The following is a 20498-nucleotide window of genomic DNA, read 5'->3' as shown; positions in this document are numbered from 1 at the left end:
TGTCTACTGTTGACAGTGAGGTAATATTGTACTGTATTAATCCTATGTCTACTGTTGACAGTGAGGTAATATTGTACTGTATTAATCCTATGTCTACTGTTGACAGTGAGGTAATATTGTACTGTATTAATCCTATGTCTACTGTTGACAGTGAGGTAATATTGTACTGTATTAATCCTATGTCTCTACTGTAGCTGATGGATGTATTGTAATGCTGTTTTAGAGATAGATACCGTTTCTAATGCTGATAGAAATGTTAATATTACAAACTCACTTCTTGGGACTCAATCACCACACAAAACAGTCTCTTTTTAGTGAAATCCTTTATTCAAAAAATCAGAATAGCAACAATATACTGAAGACATCAGAAAACAATGGTGTGCTTTATATACCCTCTATAATATGTGATCATTTGACTGTACGTGTACAGATGTAGGATCTTCATTTGAGCCAGTTTGCTACAGTATGAAATGAACCCTGCATCAACAGGAAATGTGAATTATTATGTGGATTATAATGAATTGACATTTTTGTAGGGGTTGATAGATGTTTTGTAAGGGAAAATCAAGTCTGAAATTTCAAAGTGGAAATTACAAACTTCAGAAGCCTTTTTAAACCTCAAATACACTACAAGTTGTACATTTCCTGCATTGCAGGAAAGTTGTCCTGCAACAGGGTGATCAAATTAAGATCTTACATCTGTATTTACAGTGATGTTTTAAAGCGTATATATTTTTTTATCCCTGATGTTACAATTCTCTTTCAATCAGAGAGGAATAGAAATTCACCCACAAAGCGTGTGTGTGTGTGTGTGTGTGTGTGTGTGTGTGTGTGTGTGTGTGTGTGTGTGTGTGTGTGTGTGTGTGTGTGTGTGTGTGTGTGTATGCGTGTTTGTGTGTGTGTGTGTATGCGTGTTTGTGTGTGTGTCTATAGTTTCTGTGTGTTAATAGATCAGAAAGGTGTGCTTTGTTCAAGACCCTCAACATGTGATTGGAGCAATCATTTAGAGACAGACAAGACAGTCTTCTTCTCCTTGTTGTTTTGTGGTGGTCAGAACAATGTCCTCGAGCCACTGCTACTGCTCTGCATTGTGTGTAATACACTGAGACCCCTGTCCTGGGCTGTGACTCCTCAAGCTCTGAAGCTCCATGTACAGGGCTATGTTCACATTTCAGCTGGGTGATTGTAGTCAGATGATTGTCAGAAAGCCTTGGCAGGACCCTGGGTGTGTCTGTACGCTGTAACGCTCCATCCACCTGTGTAGATAAGTCCTGTAACAGGTCATCCATGTTGTCTGGGTTGTTTGTGGGCGTGGCCTGTAAACATGTGCAGTGTTGTAAAAGACTTCAGATGTTAATATGCTCATGATGTCACAGATTCATCACACATGTCCCCTTCCTCCTCTCTCCTCTCCTCTCCTCTCCTCTCCTCTCTCCTCTCCTCTCCTCTCCTCTCCTCTCCTCTCCTCTCCTCTCCTCTCTCTCCTCTCCTCTCCTCTCCTCTCCTCTCCTCTCCTCTCCTCTCCTCTCCTCTCCTCTCCTCTCCTCTCCTGTGTTTGTGATGTAAGCTTGTGAAGATACTTCTTAGTACACTAGTGATGTAACACGTGGAATGTGGGCCAAATGGCACCCTTTTTTCTACATATTCCCTACTATCCCCTATGGGCCATAGTCAAAAGTAGTGCACAATCCCCTATGGCCCTGGTCTAAAGTAGTGCACTATCCCCTATGGGCCCTGGTCTAAACTAGTGCACTATCCCCTATGGGCCCTGGTCAAAAGTAGTGCACTATCCCCGATGGGCCATAGTCAAAAGTAGCGCACTATCCCCTATGGGCCCTGGTCTAAAGTAGTGCACTACATAGGGAATAGGGTGCCATTTGGGTTTGGCCCTGGATTGTTATAAAAAGTAGTAGCCTCATGATGTAGAATCTGTTTGGTCACATCGTGCTCTTCTGTCTTTAAGTGTGTTGGGTCATGGACTAGATTAGATTCACTTATTCCTACATTTGTGCTCTTGTTCATTTGTGGGTTCTTTCAGCTGACTACTGGTTTGGAAAGATAAGTGAAATCCCTCCAGAGTAGAGTAGAATGGGGTAGGTACACCATGCTATAAAAGGGTGAAAGGTCATAGGTAACCATGCTATAACAGGGTGAAAGGTGGTAGGTAACCATGCTATAACAGGGTGAAAGGTCAAAGTTCATAGGTAACAGGTCACTGTTTTGGCGTTAGAAGATTAGTATACTGTAGTTAGAGGAACGTTGACAGGCTAGTGTGTGTGTGTGTGGCTCTAAGATGAACCGGCTAGGTCGCTGTCTCAACGTGACACTGCAAGTTGTCTCACACAGTTGTCTCTATCTTCTCGATAATCTCCACCATAGACTTGGACGGAGAGAGCAGAGAACACTCATCTTGAGTCCACATACTTATTGGACTAGACTCTCCATCACTACTTAACTCTTCTTCCACTTCCTCCTCCTCCTCCTCGTCTTCCTCCTCTTCCTCAGAACCCTCGTCACATGACTCCATGTAATGGCCGCCCAGTGCATTTATCCCAGAATCCTCAGAGCTGGACGGGGAGGAGCAGTGGTCTATTTTGGGGGTGGTGACCTTGTCCCCCAGGGCACTGGGCTTGGTGCCCTGGGGGTGTGGGTGGTGTCTGGGGGTCCGTTGGGGATGGGGGTTACGGGGGTGAGGAGCATGTGATTGAGGCGGGCTGGGCATGGTCGAAGGTTGAGGTCTCTGAACATAGCACATCTTCCCATTGATGCGTTTGACCATGTAGTCGTCCACAAAGAGGTCTGAGATGATGCAGAACTTGGGCGACTCCAGGCAGGGCGGGGCTTGGAAGGCGGGGGCGGTCATGAGGAAACGTTCGGCCAATGAGACTGTCAGGTCCATGGTGTGGGTGTGGTCTGTGGGCGTGGCAGGCACTGGGGTGCTGGGGAGGCGGCACACGTTGGTCATCGGCTGGTACACGTATTTACCTAGAGAAGGAGACAGAGAAGGAGAGACAGGTACAGAGACAGGGTTACTTTATGTAACCCAACAAATACATTACTGAAATACATGGGTATTCAATCACAAAGATAGAAGGCATTACAAGGGAAACGGTTAGAATGACAAGCAAGATACACTATATATACAGCAGTATGTGGACACCCCTTCAAATGAATGGATTCGATCATTTCAGCCACACCCGTTGCTTACAGGTGTATAAAATCAAGCACACAGCCATGCAATCTCCATAGACAATCAGTGGCAGTAGAAAGGCTTTACTGAACAGCTTAGTGACTTTCAACGTGGCACCGTCATAGGATGCCACCTTTCCAACAAGTCAGTTTGTCAAATTTCTGCTCTGCTAGAGCTGCCCCGGTCAACTGTAAGTGCTGTTATTATGAAAACATCTAGGAGCAAGAACGGCTCAGCCACGAAGTGGTAGGCCGCTGAAGCGTGTAGCGCATAAAAATTGTCTGTCCTCGGTTGCAACACTCACTACCAAGTTCCAAACTGCCTCTGGAAGCAACATCAGCACAAGAACTGTTCGTCGGGAGCTTAATGAAATGGGTTTCCATGGCCGAGCAGCCGCACACAAGCCTAACGATCATCATACGCAATGCCAAGCGTTGGCTGCAGTGGTGTAAAGCTCGCCACCACTGGACTCTGGAGCAGTGGAAACGCGTTCTCTGCAGTGATGAATCACGCTTCATCATCTGGAAGTCCGACGGACAAATCTGGGTTTGGCAGATGCAAGGATAACGCTACCTGCCCCAATGCATAATGCCAACTGTAAAGTTTGGTGGAGGAGGTCTGGGGCTGTTGTTCATGGTTCGGGCTACGCTCCCCCTTTAGTTCCAGTGAAGGGAAATCTTAATGCTACAGCATACAATGACATTCTAGATGATTCTGTGCTTCCAACTTTGTTGCAACAGCTTGGGGAAGGCCTTTTCCTGTTTCAGCATGACAATGCCCAAATGGGGAAGGCCCTTTCCGGTTTCAGCATGACAATGCAGAAATGGGGAAGGCACTTTCCTGTTTCAGCATGACAATGCCCCTGTGCACAAAGTGGAAGAACTTGACTGGCCTGCAAAGAGCCCTGACCTCAACCCCATCGAACACCTTTGGGATGAATTGGAACGCCGACTGCGAGCCAGGTCTAATCGCCCAACATCAGTGCTCGACCACACTAATACTCTTGTGGTTGAATGGAAGCAAGTCCCTGCAGCAATGTTCCAACATCTAGTGGAAAGCCTTCCCAGAAGAGTGGAGGCTGTTCTAGCAGCAAAGGGGGGACCAACTCCATATTAATGCCCATGATTTTGGAATGAGATGTTCGATGAGCAGGTGTCCACATACTTTTGGTCATGTAGTGTATGTATACTTAAGCAATAAGGCCCGAGGAGGTGTGGTATATGGTCAATATACCACGGCTAAGGGTTGTCCTTAGGCACGACGCAACGCAGAGTGGAACCATGTAAAGGGTTTCAGTGCAGAAATACTCACTCTATCGCTCTCTCTCACTGTCAGCTGTGGGACCTTATATTGACAGGTGTGTGTCTTTCCAAATCATGTCCAATCAATTGAATTTACCACAGGTGGACTCCAATCAAGTTGTAGAAACATCTCAAAGATGATCAATGGAAACAGGATGCACCTGAGCTCAATTTTGAGTCTCATAGCAAAGTGTCTGAATACTTATGTAAATAAGGTATTTCTGTTTTTGTCATTATGGGGTATTGTGTGTAGATTGATGAGGATTTTTTTCATTTATTTAATCCATTTTAGAATAAGGCTGTAAAATATCAAAATGTGGAAAAAGTGAAGGGGTCTGAATACTTTCAGAATATCTCTCTCCCTCATTCGTTCCACCCTACTGTGTGTTACCATGGGCATCTCCAGTATAACATGTTCTCTTCTCTCTCTCTCTCTCTCTCTCTCTCTCTCTCTCTCTCTCTCTCTCTCTCTCTCTCTCTCTCTCTCTCTCTCTCTCTCTCTCTCTCTCTCTCTCTCTCTCTCTCTCCCCACCTCCACTGAGAACTGGAGCATCACAAACACACAAGAGGGTGAGATGTTTGGTAGAATGACTTTGTGCTTTCTCTCTCTCTCGTGCTCTCTCTCTCTCTCTCTCTCTCTCTCTCTCTCTCTCTGGAGCAAGATATTCTACAAGAGGAGGATATTCTACAGGAGGAGGAGGAGATTCTACAGGAGGAGGAGGAGATTCTACAGGAGGAGGAGGAGGGGATTCTACAGGAGGAGGAGGGGATTCTAACAGGAGGAGGAGGGGATTCTACAGGAGGAGGAGGGGATTCTAACAGGAGGAGGAGGAGATTCTACAGGAGGAGGGGGGGATTCTAACAGGAGGAGGAGGAGATTCTACAGGAGGAGGAGGAGATTCTACAGGAGGAGGAGGAGATTCTACAGGAGGAGGAGGGGATTCTACAGGAGGAGGGGGGGATTCTACAGGAGGAGGAGGATATTCTACAGGAGGAGGAGGGGATTCTACAGGAGGAGGAGGGGGGGATTCTACAGGAGGAGGAGGAGATTCTACAGGAGGAGGGGGGGATTCTACAGGAGGAGGAGGAGATTCTACAGGAGGAGGAGGGGATTCTACAGGAGGAGGAGGGGATTCTACAGGAGGAGGAGGAGATTCTACAGGAGGAGGAGGAGATTCTACAGGAGGAGGAGGAGATTCTACAGGAGGAGGAGGGGATTCTACAGGAGGAGGGGGGGATTCTACAGGAGGAGGAGGATATTCTACAGGAGGAGGAGGGGATTCTACAGGAGGAGGAGGGGGGATTCTACAGGAGGAGGAGGAGATTCTACAGGAGGAGGGGGGGATTCTACAGGAGGAGGAGGAGATTCTACAGGAGGAGGAGGGGATTCTACAGGAGGAGGAGGGGATTCTACAGGAGGAGGAGGGGATTCTACAGGAGGAGGAGGGGATTCTACAGGAGGAGGAGGGGATTCTACAGGAGGAGGAGGATGATTCTACAGGAGGAGGAGGATTTCTACAGGAGGAGGAGGGGATTCTACAGGAGGAGGAGGGGATTCTACAGGAGGAGGAGGGGATTCTACAGGAGGAGGAGGAGATTCTACAGGAGGAGGAGGGGATTCTAACAGGAGGAGGAGGGGATTCTACAGGAGGAGGAGGGGATTCTAACAGGAGGAGGAGGAGATTCTACAGGAGGAGGAGGAGATTCTACAGGAGGAGGAGGAGATTCTACAGGAGGAGGAGGGGATTCTACAGGAGGAGGGGGGGGATTCTACAGGAGGAGGAGGATATTCTACAGGAGGAGGAGGGGATTCTACAGGAGGAGGAGGGGGGATTCTACAGGAGGAGGAGGAGATTCTACAGGAGGAGGGGGGGATTCTACAGGAGGAGGAGGAGATTCTACAGGAGGAGGAGGGGATTCTACAGGAGGAGGAGGGGATTCTACAGGAGGAGGAGGGGATTCTACAGGAGGAGGAGGGGATTCTACAGGAGGAGGAGGGGATTCTACAGGAGGAGGAGGGGATTCTACAGGAGGAGGAGGGGATTCTAACAGGAGGAGGAGGGGGATTCTAACAGGAGGAGGAGGGGGGATTCTACAGGAGGAGGAGGGGGGGATTCTACAGGAGGAGGAGGAGATTCTACAGGAGGAGGGGGGGATTCTACAGGAGGAGGAGGAGATTCTACAGGAGGAGGAGGGGATTCTACAGGAGGAGGAGGGGATTCTACAGGAGGAGGAGGGGATTCTACAGGAGGAGGAGGGGATTCTACAGGAGGAGGAGGGGATTCTACAGGAGGAGGAGGATATTCTACAGGAGGAGGAGGGGATTCTACAGGAGGAGGAGGGGATTCTACAGGAGGAGGAGGGGATTCTACAGGAGGAGGGGGGGATTCTACAGGAGGAGGAGGAGATTCTACAGGAGGAGGAGGGGATTCTAACAGGAGGAGGAGGGGATTCTACAGGAGGAGGAGGGGATTCTAACAGGAGGAGGAGGAGATTCTACAGGAGGAGGAGGAGATTCTACAGGAGGAGGAGGAGATTCTACAGGAGGAGGAGGGGATTCTACAGGAGGAGGAGGGGGATTCTACAGGAGGAGGAGGATATTCTACAGGAGGAGGAGGGGATTCTACAGGAGGAGGAGGGGGGGATTCTACAGGAGGAGGAGGAGATTCTACAGGAGGAGGGAGGGGGGATTCTACAGGAGGAGGAGGGGATTCTACAGGAGGAGGAGGGGATTCTACAGGAGGAGGAGGGGATTCTACAGGAGGAGGAGGGGATTCTACAGGAGGAGGAGGGGGATTCTACAGGAGGAGGAGGGGATTCTACAGGAGGAGGAGGGGATTCTAACAGGAGGAGGAGGGGATTCTACAGGAGGAGGAGGGGGGGATTCTACAGGAGGAGGAGGAGATTCTACAGGAGGAGGAGGGGGGGATTCTACAGGAGGAGAAGGAGATTCTACAGGAGGAGGAGGAGGGGATTCTAACAGGAGGAGGAGGGGATTCTACAGGAGGAGGAGGGGGGGATTCTACAGGAGGAGGAGGGGATAAAAGAGGGTAGAAAATATAGACTATATCCAAGATCAAGGTCACTGTGATGTAGTTGGTACAGAAATGAAATGAAACATGGGTACAGAGAACAGACAGGGGAAGTGGTGAAATGAAGGTTACAACATGACATAATGACTCTTTCTCTCAGTATTTTCTTTAGTTATGTGGCACTCCTGGAGAGCTGTGCCTGTTTCAAGATTTATGTCCTTAAGAGAGATCAGACTAGAAAAGAGAGGGGAGGAGAGGAGGGGAGGATAAGGGGAGAGGGGCAGTGGGTAAGATTCTGCCTTCTAAAGATGTCAGGATAAGAACATTTGAGAGCTTTAGCTTTTAGTCTCTGTAGCTAGAGAGAGAGAGAGGGCGAGAGAGAGACCGAGAGAGAGATAGAGACACAGAGAGAGAGACAGAGAGTTGGAGACAGAGAAAGATACAGAGCTTTGTCCTTTAGTCTCTGTAGCTAGAGAGAGAGAGACAGAGAGTTGGAGACAGAGAGAGAGAGACAGAGAGAGATTTGGAGACACAGAGAGACAGAGCTTTGTCCTTTAGTCTCTGTAGCTAGAGAGAGAGAGAGAGAGAGACAGAGAGTTGGAGACAGAGACAGAGAGAGATTTGGAGACACAGAGAGACAGAGCTTTGTCCTTTTGTCTCTGTAGCTAGTGCCTGGTGGAGGGAATGCAGTTCATCCCTGCATCATCATGGTGAAGGGAGAGTGTGATTTTATCTAGTGTAATTTTGATTCCACTAGGAGAGATAGATAGAGCTTTGTAGTTACTGTATCTTAGTAGTTACTGTATTTTTGCAATATTAAATCGGTATTTTTTAAATATTTTTTTATCAGTTATCAGTTAGCATGTGGGACATTCAGGGCCTACACTAGTGAACCTTTGGACTGGAGAGTTTAGCACTGTAGTTGTAAATGTCATCATTCTGCAGGAGACATGGTGTAAGACATTGTTACTCACTGTCCCACAGGCTACAGAGAGGTAATCATGCTGTCACCGTTCCACAGGCTACAGAGAGGTAATCATGCTGTCACTGTCCCACAGGCTACAGAGAGGTAATCATGCTGTCACTGTCACACAGGCTACAGAGAGGTAATCATGCTGTCACTGTCCCACAGGCTACAGAGAGGTAATCATGCTGTCACTGTCCCACAGGCTACAGAGAGGTAATCATGCTGTCACTGTCCCACAGGCTACAGAGAAGTAATCATGCTGTCACTGTCCCACAGGCTACAGAGAGGTAATCATGCTGTCACTGTCCCACAGGCTACAGAGAGGTAATCATGATGTCACTGTCCCACAGGCTACAGAGAGTTAATCATGCTGTCACCGTTCCACAGGCTACAGAGCGGTAATCATGCTGTCACTGTCCCACAGGCTACAGAGAGGTAATCATGCTGTCACTGTTCCACAGGCTACAGAGAGGTAATCATGCTGTCACTGATCCACAGGTTACAGAGAGGTAATCATGCTGTCACTGTTCCACAGGCTACAGAGAGTTAATCATGCTGTCACTGTCCCACAGGCTACAGAGAGGTAATCATGCAGTCACTGTCCCACAGGCTACAGAGAGGTAATCATGCTGTCACCGTCCCACAGGCTACAGAGAGGTAATCATGCTGTCACCGTCCCACAGGCTACAGAGAGGTAATCATGCTGTCACCGTCCCACAGGCTACAGAGAGGTAATCATGCTGTCACCGTTCCACAGGCTACAGAGAGGTAATCCTGCTGTCACTGTCCCACAGGCTACAGAGAGGTAATCATGCTGTCACCGTCCCACAGGCTACAGAGGTAATCATGCTGTCACCGTCCCACAGGCTACAGAAAGGGATTTATGCTGTCACCGTCCCACAGGCTACAGAGAGGTAATCATGCTGTCACTGTCCCACAGGCTACAGAGAGGTAATCATGCTGTCACTGTCCCACAGGCTACAGAGAGGTAATCATGCTGTCACTGTCCCACAGGCTACAGAGAAGTAATCATGCTGTCACTGTCCCACAGGCTACAGAGAGGTAATCATGCTGTCACTGTCCGACAGGCTACAGAGAGGTAATCATGATGTCACTGTCCCACAGGCTACAGAGAGTTAATCATGCTGTCACCGTTCCACAGGCTACAGAGCGGTAATCATGCTGTCACTGTCCCACAGGCTACAGAGAGGTAATCATGCAGTCACTGTCCCACAGGCTACAGAGAGGTAATCATGCTGTCACCGTCCCACAGGCTACAGAGAGGTAATCATGCTGTCACCGTCCCACAGGCTACAGAGAGGTAATCATGCTGTCACCGTCCCACAGGCTACAGAGAGGTAATCATGCTGTCACCGTTCCACAGGCTACAGAGAGGTAATCCTGTTGTCACCGTTCCACAGGCTACAGAGGTAATCATGCTGTCACCGTCCCACAGGCTACAGAAAGGGATTTATGCTGTCACCGTCCCACAGGCTACAGAGAGGTAATCATGCTGTCACTGTTCCACAGGCTACAGAGAGGTAATCATGCTGTCACTGTCCCACAGGCTACAGAGAGGTAATCATGCTGTCACTGTTCCACAGGCTACAGAGAGGTAATCATTCTGTCACTGTCCCACAGGCTACAGAGAGGTAATCATGCTGTCACTGTTCCACAGGCTACAGAGAGGTAATCATTCTGTCACTGTCCCACAGGCTACAGAGAGGTAATCATGCTGTCACCGTCCCACAGGCTACAGAAAGGGATTTATGCTGTCACCGTCCCACAGGCTACAGAGAGGTAATCATGCTGTCACTGTTCCACAGGCTACAGAGAGGTAATCATGCTGTCACTGTCCCACAGGCTACAGAGAGGTAATCATGCTGTCACCGTCCCACAGGCTACAGAAAGGGATTTATGCTGTCACCGTCCCACAGGCTACAGAGAGTTAATCATGCTGTCACCGTTCCACAGGCTACAGATGGGTAATCATGCTGTCACTGTCCCACAGGCTACAGAGAGGTAATCATGCTGTCACCGTTCCACAGGCTACAGAGAGGTAATCATGCTGTCACCGTCCCACAGGCTACAGATGGGTAATCATGCTGTCACTGTTCCACAGGCTACAGAGAGGTAATCATGCTGTCACCGTCCCACAGGCTACAGAGAGGTAATCATGCTGTCACCGTCCCACAGGCTACAGAGAGGTAATCATGCTGTCACTGTTCCACAGGTTACAGAGAGGTAATCATGCTGTCACCGTCCCACAGGCTACAGAAAGGGATTTATGCTGTCACCGTCCCACAGGCTACAGAGAGGTAATCATGCTGTCACTGTCCCACAGGCTACAGAGAGGTAATCCTGTTGTCACCGTTCCACAGGCTACAGAGAGGTAATCATGCTGTCACTGTCCCACAGGCTACAGAGAGGTAATCATGCTGTCACCGTCCCACAGGCTACAGAAAGGGATTTATGCTGTCACCGTCCCACAGGCTACAGAGAGGTAATCATGCTGTCACTGTTCCACAGGCTACAGAGAGGTAATCATGCTGTCACTGTCCCACAGGCTACAGAGAGGTAATCATGCTGTCACCGTCCCACAGGCTACAGAAAGGGATTTATGCTGTCACCGTCCCACAGGCTACAGAGAGTTAATCATGCTGTCACCGTTCCACAGGCTACAGATGGGTAATCATGCTGTCACTGTCCCACAGGCTACAGAGAGGTAATCATGCTGTCACCGTTCCACAGGCTACAGAGAGGTAATCATGCTGTCACCGTCCCACAGGCTACAGATGGGTAATCATGCTGTCACTGTTCCACAGGCTACAGTGAGGTAATCATGCTGTCACCGTCCCACAGGCTACAGAGAGGTAATCATGCTGTCACCGTCCCACAGGCTACAGAGAGGTAATCATGATGTCACTGTTCCACAGGTTACAGAGAGGTAATCATGCTGTCACTGTTCCACAGGCTACAGAGAGGTAATCATGCTGTCACTGATCCACAGGTTACAGAGAGGTAATCATGCTGTCACTGTTCCACAGGCTACAGAGAGGTAATCATGCTGTCACTGATCCACAGGCTACAGAGAGGTAATCATGCTGTCACTGTCCCACAGGCTACAGAGAGGTAATCATGCTGTCACTGTCCCACAGGCTACAGAGAGGTAATCATGCTGTCACTGTCCCACAGGCTACAGAGAGGTAATCATGCTGTCACTGTCCCACAGGCTACAGATGGGTAATAATAAGTTTGGCATACAGAACTGTTCTACAAAGTTATTGAAAGCAGTGTAGGGAGTAAAACATTACATAAGTAAATCAATGCATTAAAAAAGTATTCAGACCCCTTGACTTTTTCCACATTTTGTTACGTTACAGTCTTATTCTAAAATTGTTTACGTACATTTTTTTCCCTTATGAATCTACACACAACCGATTTTTTTGTGCAAATGAAATACCTTATTTGCATAAGTATTCAGACCATTCGCTATGAGAAATTGATCTCAGTTGTATCCTGTTTCCATTGATCATCCTTGAGATGTTTCTACAACTTGATTGGAGTCCACCTGTGGTAAATTCAATTGATTGGACATGATTTGGATAGGCACACAACTGTCTATATAAGGTCCCACAGTTGACAGTGCATGTCAGAGCAAAAACCAAGCCAAGAGGTTGAAGGAATTGTCCGTAGAGCTCTGAGACAGCATTGTGTCAAGGCACAGATCTGGGGAAGGGTACCAAAACATGTCTGCAGCATCGAAGGTCCCTAAGAACACAGTGGCCTCTATCATTCTTTAATGGAAGAAGTTTGGAACCACCAAGACTCTTCCTAGAGCTGGCTGCTCAGTCAAACTGAGCAATAGGGGGAGAAGGGCCATGGTCAGGGAGGTGACCAAGAACTCAATGGTCACTCTGACAGAGCTCCAGAGTTCCTCTGAAGGAGATGGGAGAACGTTCCAGAAGGACAACCATCTCTGCAGCACTCCAACAGTCCTTTATAGTAGAGTGGCCGGACGGAAGCCACTCCTCAGTAAAAGGCACATGACAGCCCGCTTGGAGTTTGCCAAAGCACCTAAAGGCCTCTCAGACCATGAGAAACAACACTCCCCATCTAACCTGACAGAGCTTGAGAGGATCTGTAGAGAAGGGTGGGAGAAACTCCCCGAATACAGGTGTGCCAAGCTTGTAGAATCATACCCAAGAGGACTCGAGGCTGTAATTGCTGCCAAAGGTTCTTCAACAAAGTACAGAGTAAATGGTCTGAATGTTCATGTAAATTTGAATATATTTTCTTAACACATTTGCTCAAATTTCTAAAAACCTGTTTATGCTTTGTCATTATGGGGTATTTTGTATAGATTGATGAGAAAAAACGATTTAATCAATTTTAGAATAAGTCTGTAACCTAACAAATTGTGGAAAAGGTCAAGGGGCCTGGATACTTTCCGAAGGCACTGTACATAATGAATTGGCCACTATTCTAGTAGAATCCTCAGCCCCTGGTGTTAGTCTCTGCAATTCAGAGATGAAATACCTGCTCTACCCAGATGACCTGTACCTGCTGTCACCCACAGCACATGTCCTACAGCAGATCCTGGACCTGTCAGACCAGGGCCCTGGTCGTACATACCCACACACTACAATTACTCAGCTTTAAAAAGAAGCTCAACTGGAAACCTAAATCAGGCACTAAATGAACTGAGAGAGAAAGCAAGCAGGGTATTCTACGCCATTAAAAAACAAATACAAATGAATATACTTATACAAATGTGGCTAAAACTAATTGATTGTGTCATTGAACCAATTGCACTTTATGGCAGCGAGGTGTGGAGTCCACTTGCAAAACAAGATTTCACCCAATGGGACAAACACCCCATTGAAACCCTGCATGCAGAGTTCTGTAAGATTCTCCTACATCTCCAGAGAACAACTACAAACAATGCATGCAGGGCAGATTTAGGCCAATATCCACTAATAATAAAAACTCAAAAAAGAGCAATTACGTTTTGGAAACATCATTACATCAATTGCAGTCGCAAAAACCATCAAGCGCTATGATGAAACTGCCTCTCGCCACAGGAAAGGAAGACCCAGAGTTCCCTCTGCTGCAGAGAACAAGTTCATTAGAGTTACCAGCCTCAGAAATTGCAGCCCAAATAAATGCTTCACAGAGTTCAAGTAACAAACACATCTCAACATCAACTGTTCAGAGGAGACTGCATGAATCAGGCTTCATGGTCAAATTGCTGCAAAGACAGTACTAAAGGACACCAATAATAAGAAGAGACTTGCTTGGGCCAAGAAACACGAGCAATGGACATTAGACTGGTGGAAATCTGTCCTTTGGTCTGAGATTTTTTTGATTTTTGGTTCCAACCCCCGTGTGTAGGTGAGCAGATAATCTCTGCATGTGTGGTTCCCACCATGAAGCATGGAGGAGGAGGTGTGATGGTGTTTTGCTGGTGACACTGTCAGCGATTTATTTAGAATTCAAGACACACTTAACCAGCATGGCTACCACAGCATTCTGCAGCGATACACCATCCCATCTGGTTTGCGCTTAGTGGGACTATCATTTGTTTTTCAGTAGGACAATGACCCAACACACCTCCAGGCTGTGTAAGGGCTATTTGACCAAGAAGGAGAGTGATGGAGTGCTGCATCAGATGACCTGGCCTCCATAATCACCCAAACTCCATCCAATTGAGATGGTTTGGGATGAGTTGGACTGCAGAGTGAAGGAAAAGCAGTGCTCAGCATATGTGGGAACTCCATTCCAGGTGAAGCTGGCTGAGAGAATGCAAAGTGTGTGCAAAGCTGTCATCAAGGCAAAGGGTGGCTACTTTGAAGAATCTAAAATATATTTAGATTTGTTTAACACTTTTTTGGTTACTACTTAATTCCATGTGTGTTATTTCATAGATTTGATGTCTTCACTATTATTCTACAATGTAGAAAATAGTAAGAATTAAGAAAATCCCTTGAATGAGTAGGTGTGTCCAAACATTTGACTGGTACTGTACATTGTTACATCATGCCAATAAAACAATTTAAATTGAAAAGAAAATTGAGCGAGAGCGCTCATGTCTGTCAGCACGACTGTCCACCATGTTACGTACTGTACCATTACCTCATGCACAGTCACACTCACTGTCCACCATGTTACGTACTGTACCAGTACCTCATGCACAGTCACACTCACTGTCCACCATGTTACGTACTGTACCAGTACCTCATGCACAGTCACACTCACTGTCCACCATGTTACGTACTGTACCAGTACCTCATGCACAGTCACACTCACTGTCCACCATGTTACGTACTGTACCAGTACCTCATGCACAGTCACACTCACTGTCCACCATGTTACGTACTGTACCAGTACCTCATGCACAGTCACACTCACTGTCCACCATGTTACGTACTGTACCAGTACCTCATGCACAGTCACACTCACTGTCCACCATGTTACGTACTGTACCAGTACCTCATGCACAGTCACACTCACTGCCCACCATGTTACGTACTGTACCAGTACCTCATGCACAGTCACACTCACTGCCCACCATGTTACGTACTGTACCGGTACCTCATGCACAGTCACACTCACTGTCCACCATGTTACGTTCTGTACCGGTACCTCATGCACAGTCACACTCACTGTCCACCATGTTACGTACTGTACCGGTACCTCATGCACAGTCACACTCACTGCCCACCATGTTACGTACTGTACCGGTACTTCATGCACAGTTACACTCACTGCCCACCATGTTACGTACTGTACCGGTACCTCATGCACAGTCACACTCACTGCCCACCATGTTACGTACTGTACCGGTACGTCATGCACAGTCACACTCACTGTCCACCATGTTACGTACTGTACCGGTACCTCATGCACAGTCACACTCACTGTCCACCATGTTACGTACTGTACCGGTACCTCATGCACAGTCACACTCACTGTCCACCATGTTACGTACTGTACCAGTACCTCATGCACAGTCACACTCACTGTCCACCATGTTACGTACTGTACCAGTACCTCATGCACAGTCACACTCACTGCCCACCATGTTAACATTATGTGAGAGCAGCACACCTCTGGCTGACTGGCTGGCTGACTGGCTGATTGGCTGGCTGATTGGCTGGCTAACTGACTGGCTGGCTGACTGGCTGATTGGCTGGCTAACTGACTGGCTGGCTGATTGGCGGGATGACTGGCTGATTGGCTGGCTGACTGGCTGGCTGGCTGACTGGCTGGCTGGCTGATTGGCTGGCTGATTGGCTGGCTGACTGGCTGGCTGACTGACTGACTGGCTAATTGGCTGGCTGGCTGGCTGGCTGGCAGATTGGCTGACTGACTGGCTGACAGATTGGCTGGCTGACTGACTAGCAGCACAGTGATACAATCACACCCACCCTTCTCTAGCCTGATCTATTGTCAAAAAGAAATCAGATTCAAATGAAATGAAATAAAAAGTATTTCAAGGACTGAATCCCCACAATAATGTATTTCTCATCCATCCATGCACTCGGTGTGAAGATGGCCCTCTCAGGGATTTTCCTCTGACAGGATTTCCAAGGCTGGGACTGTTTCCTGACAACCACTGTTTTATTGTGTTGAAGGACAAGGCATGGAGATGTTTGCCTGTTAATATACTGTATAGTGTGGAAGGTTGTTATTGTACTGTATAGTGTAGATCTGTGTGGAAGGTTGTTATTGTACTGTATAGTGTGGATCTGTGTGGAAGGTTGTTATTGTACTGTATAGTGTGGATCTGTGTGGAAGGTTGTTATTGTACTGTATAGTGTGGATCTGTGTGGAAGGTTGTTATTGTACTGTATAGTGTGGATCTGTGTGGAAGGTTGTTATTGTACTGTATAGTGTGGATGGTTGAAGACTTTGGATTTTCGCTCCACTTTGCTAATGTCCTTTTCTGGGCTGAATGTGCTGCGATGTTTGTGTGTGTGCGTGTGCGTGTGCGTGTGCGTGTGTGTGTGTGTGTGTGTGTGTGCATGTGCCTGTGTGTGTGTGTGCATGTGCGTGTGTGTGTGTGTGTGTGTGTGTGCGTGTTTTTTTTTTTCTTCTTCAGGGCTGCCGAGGAGCTGTAAGATTGATGAGAGGCTGGGAAAACACTAGTCCTCTAGTTTACCAGGATCAGAGTCAGTCACACACAGAGAGACCAGGAAGGCAGGCAGCATTCCAGGGTCTTAGCCTCTCAATTCATACAAGTTGATGGGATGTAAAGGTTGGATATGAAGTTTTGGTTTCAGCACTATAGGAAGACTCATAGCCTGCTAAAGAAGCATTTCAGATGGTTCACTGAAGACTTCCTGGGGCTGTTTCAGGGTTGTTAGCTTAGCTACACTTTAGCCTTCAAAAGGGGTTTTAACCCACATAAAGGGGTGCAGGGCTAGCGATGTAATACATGCTATAACATGCTAATGTCATACTATAGACACTACATACAGAGACAGTTCCCCTAAACAGGGAGTTTCCTGGTCCTCAACCTCCCTCCCAACTGGTTGGATGTTATGTCATGAATAATGAATTCACAGAGATGCATCATAGGGACTGATGGTATTTACAGACATTTACAGATGATTAGGCTGAGCTCTCAAGTACAGCTGGGAATCGACCTCGGCTAATCACATGCACACGCCAATAAACTTTGATTTGACACATACATGCGCACTCTCTAATGAGAGATAACATACATTATTGGCTCTGGCAGCAACATTAAACAGATAAGTCCCAGTAATATGCAGATCTGGCAGCGACATTAAACAGATAAGTCCCAGTAATATGCAGATCTGGCAGCAACATTAAACAGATAAGTCACAGTAATATGCAGATCTGGCAGCGACATTAAACAGATAAGTCCCAGTAATATGCAGATCTGGCAGCGACATTAAACAGATAAGTCCCAGTAATATGCAGATCTGGCAGCGACATTAAACAGATAAGTCCCAGTAATATGCAGATCTGGCAGCGACATTAAACAGATAAGTCCCAGTAATATGCAGATCTGGCAGCGACATTAAACAGATAAGTCCCAGTAATATGCAGATCTGGCAGCGACATTAAACAGATAAGTCCCAGTAATATGCAGATCTGGCAGCAACATTAAACAGATAAGTCACAGTAATATGCAGATCTGGCAGCAACATTAAACAGATAAGTCCCAGTAATATGCAGATCTGGCAGCGAAATTAAACAGATAAGTCCCAGTAATATGCAGATCTGGCAGCGACATTAAACAGATAAGTCCCAGTAATATGCAGATCTGGCAGCGACATTAAACAGATAAGTCCCAGTAATATGCAGATCTGGCAGCGACATTAAACAGATAAGTCACAGTAATATGCAGATCTGGCAGCGACATTAAACAGATAAGTCCCAGTAATATGCAGATCTGGCAGCGAAATTAAACAGATAAGTCCCAGTAATATGCAGATCTGGCAGCGACATTAAACAGATAAGTCCCAGTAATATGCAGATCTGGCAGCGACATTAAACAGATAAGTCCCAGTAATATGCAGATCTGGCAGCGACATTAAACAGATAAGTCCCAGTAATATGCAGATCTGGCAGCGACATTAAACAGATAAGTCCCAGTAATATGCAGATCTGGCAGCGACATTAAACAGATAAGTCCCAGTAATATGCAGATCTGGCAGCGACATTAAACAGATAAGTCCCAGTAATATGCAGATCTGGCAGCGACATTAAACAGATAAGTCCCAGTAATATGCAGATCTGGCAGCGACATTAAACAGATAAGTCCCAGTAATATGCAGATCTGGCAGCGACATTAAACAGATAAGTCCCAGTAATATGCAGATCTGGCAGCGACATTAAACAGATAAGTCCCAGTAATATGCAGATCTGGCAGCGACATTAAACAGATAAGTCCCAGTAATATGCAGATCTGGCAGCGACATTAAACAGATAAGTCCCAGTAATATGCAGATCTGGCAGCGACATTAAACAGATAAGTCCCAGTAATATGCAGATCTGGCAGCGACATTAAACAGATAAGTCCCAGTAATATGCAGATCTGGCAGCGACATTAAACAGATAAGTCCCAGTAATATGCAGATCTGGCAGCGACATTAAACAGATAAGTCCCAGTAATATGCAGATCTGGCAGCGACATTAAACAGATAAGTCCCAGTAATATGCAGATCTGGCAGCGACATTAAACAGATAAGTCCCAGTAATATGCAGATCTGGCAGCGACATTAAACAGATAAGTCCCAGTAATATGCAGATCTGGCAGCGACATTAAACAGATAAGTCCCAGTAATATGCAGATCTGGCAGCGACATTAAACAGATAAGTCCCAGTAATATGCAGATCTGGCAGCGACATTAAACAGATAAGTCCCAGTAATATGCAGATCTGGCAGCGACATTAAACAGATAAGTCCCAGTAATATGCAGATCTGGTGACATGACTAACATCACTAGCTGTGACTGATTGTCCATCACCGACGGTCTCTTTCTATCTAACATCACTAGCTGTGACTGATTGTCCATCACCGACGGTCTCTTTCTATCTAACATCACTAGCTGTGACTGATTGTCCATCACCGACGGTCTCTTTCTATCTAACATCACTAGCTGTGACTGATTGTCCATCACCGACGGTCTCTTTCTATCTAACATCACTAGCTGTGACTGATTGTCCATCACCGACGGTCTCTTTCTATCTAACATCACTAGCTGTGACTGATTGTCCATCACCGACGGTCTCTTTCTATCTAACATCACTAGCTGTGACTGATTGTCCATCACCGACGGTCTCTTTCTATCTAACATCACTAGCTGTGACTGATTGTCCATCACCGACGGTCTCTTTCTATCTAACATCACTAGCTGTGACTGATTGTCCATCACCGACGGTCTCTTTCTATCTAACATCACTAGCTGTGACTGATTGTCCATCACCGACGGTCTCTTTCTATCTAACATCACTAGCTGTGACTGATTGTCCATCACCGACGGTCTCTTTCTATCTAACATCACTAGCTGTGACTGATTGTCCATCACCGACGGTCTCTTTCTATCTAACATCACTAGCTGTGACTGATTGTCCATCACCGACGGTCTCTTTCTATCTAACATCACTAGCTGTGACTGATTGTCCATCACCGACGGTCTCTTTCTATCTAACATCACTAGCTGTGACTGATTGTCCATCTCAGCAACAGTCATGAACATTTCACAACATATTAAGATGTGGAGGAAACAACTGGAGCGCATGTAGAGACAAAACCTATTTTATGTCATATTGTGTAGTACAAACAGTCCCGAATTGTTGCATCTTACAGGTTTCATAAAACTACAGTTGTGTAGTGACTGTTTTCAGAATGAAACATTTCAGCCACTCTAATGTAAAATGAGGCCAATGGTTTGAAGAGGGGTAGAAAAACTGTTTTCAGAATGAAACATTTAAGCCACTCTAATGTAAAATGAGGCCACTGTTTTTTTTATTTTTAATAAAAAATATTCACAAAAACCATGAGTGCCAAATCCATTCCTATTTTCAGCCCTAGTTTCACTTCCTGTCGCTCTGAGTAATCACAGAGGAGAACATGCATAGTACCACTCCAACCCAGCCTCCAGGGACGAATAAGGAAACAGACATACACACTGTATGAATAGATTTCTATTTGATCATACAGTAGTAGCTCTCAGGGTGTAGCTCTCAGGGTGTAGCTCACAGGGTGTAGCTCACAGGGTGTAGTTCTCAGGGTGTAGCTCTCAGGGTGTAGCTCTCAGGGTGTAGCTCTCAGGGTGTAGCTCACAGGGTGTAGCTCTCAGGGTGTAGCTCTCAGGGTGTAGCTCTCAGGGTGTAGCTCTCAGGTTGAGTTCAAGCCCACCTCTGAAGTGGTGTCAACCATTTCCCCCATCCCTAGCGAACACAGCTGATTAAACTAATTGCATTCTAAACTGAAGATCATGATGAGGTGATTATGGAGTCAGGTGTGT

The 20498-nt window shown here is 46.7% G+C and overlaps 1 protein-coding gene across 1 annotated transcript in view; it reads right to left on the bottom strand.

Annotated features, from left to right (window-relative positions):
* Positions 1–308: 308 nt before the first annotated feature.
* The window catches only part of LOC106596203 (UPF0524 protein C3orf70 homolog A), a 31932-nt gene continuing 11742 nt past the window's right edge, over positions 309–20498 (bottom strand). The window contains exon 2 of the mRNA XM_045699528.1: positions 309–2985. Coding sequence (XP_045555484.1) covers positions 2339–2985 — 647 coding nt within the window. The 3' untranslated portion in view covers positions 309–2338. The remainder of the gene's footprint in view (positions 2986–20498) is intronic.

The sequence above is a fragment of the Salmo salar genome, chromosome ssa17 (assembly GCF_905237065.1).
Source record: "Salmo salar chromosome ssa17, Ssal_v3.1, whole genome shotgun sequence".
NCBI classification, from domain to species: Eukaryota; Metazoa; Chordata; class Actinopteri; order Salmoniformes; family Salmonidae; genus Salmo; species Salmo salar.
The sequence above is the reverse complement of the archived record's forward strand: the minus strand, read 5'-3'. Positions and strand labels throughout refer to the sequence as shown.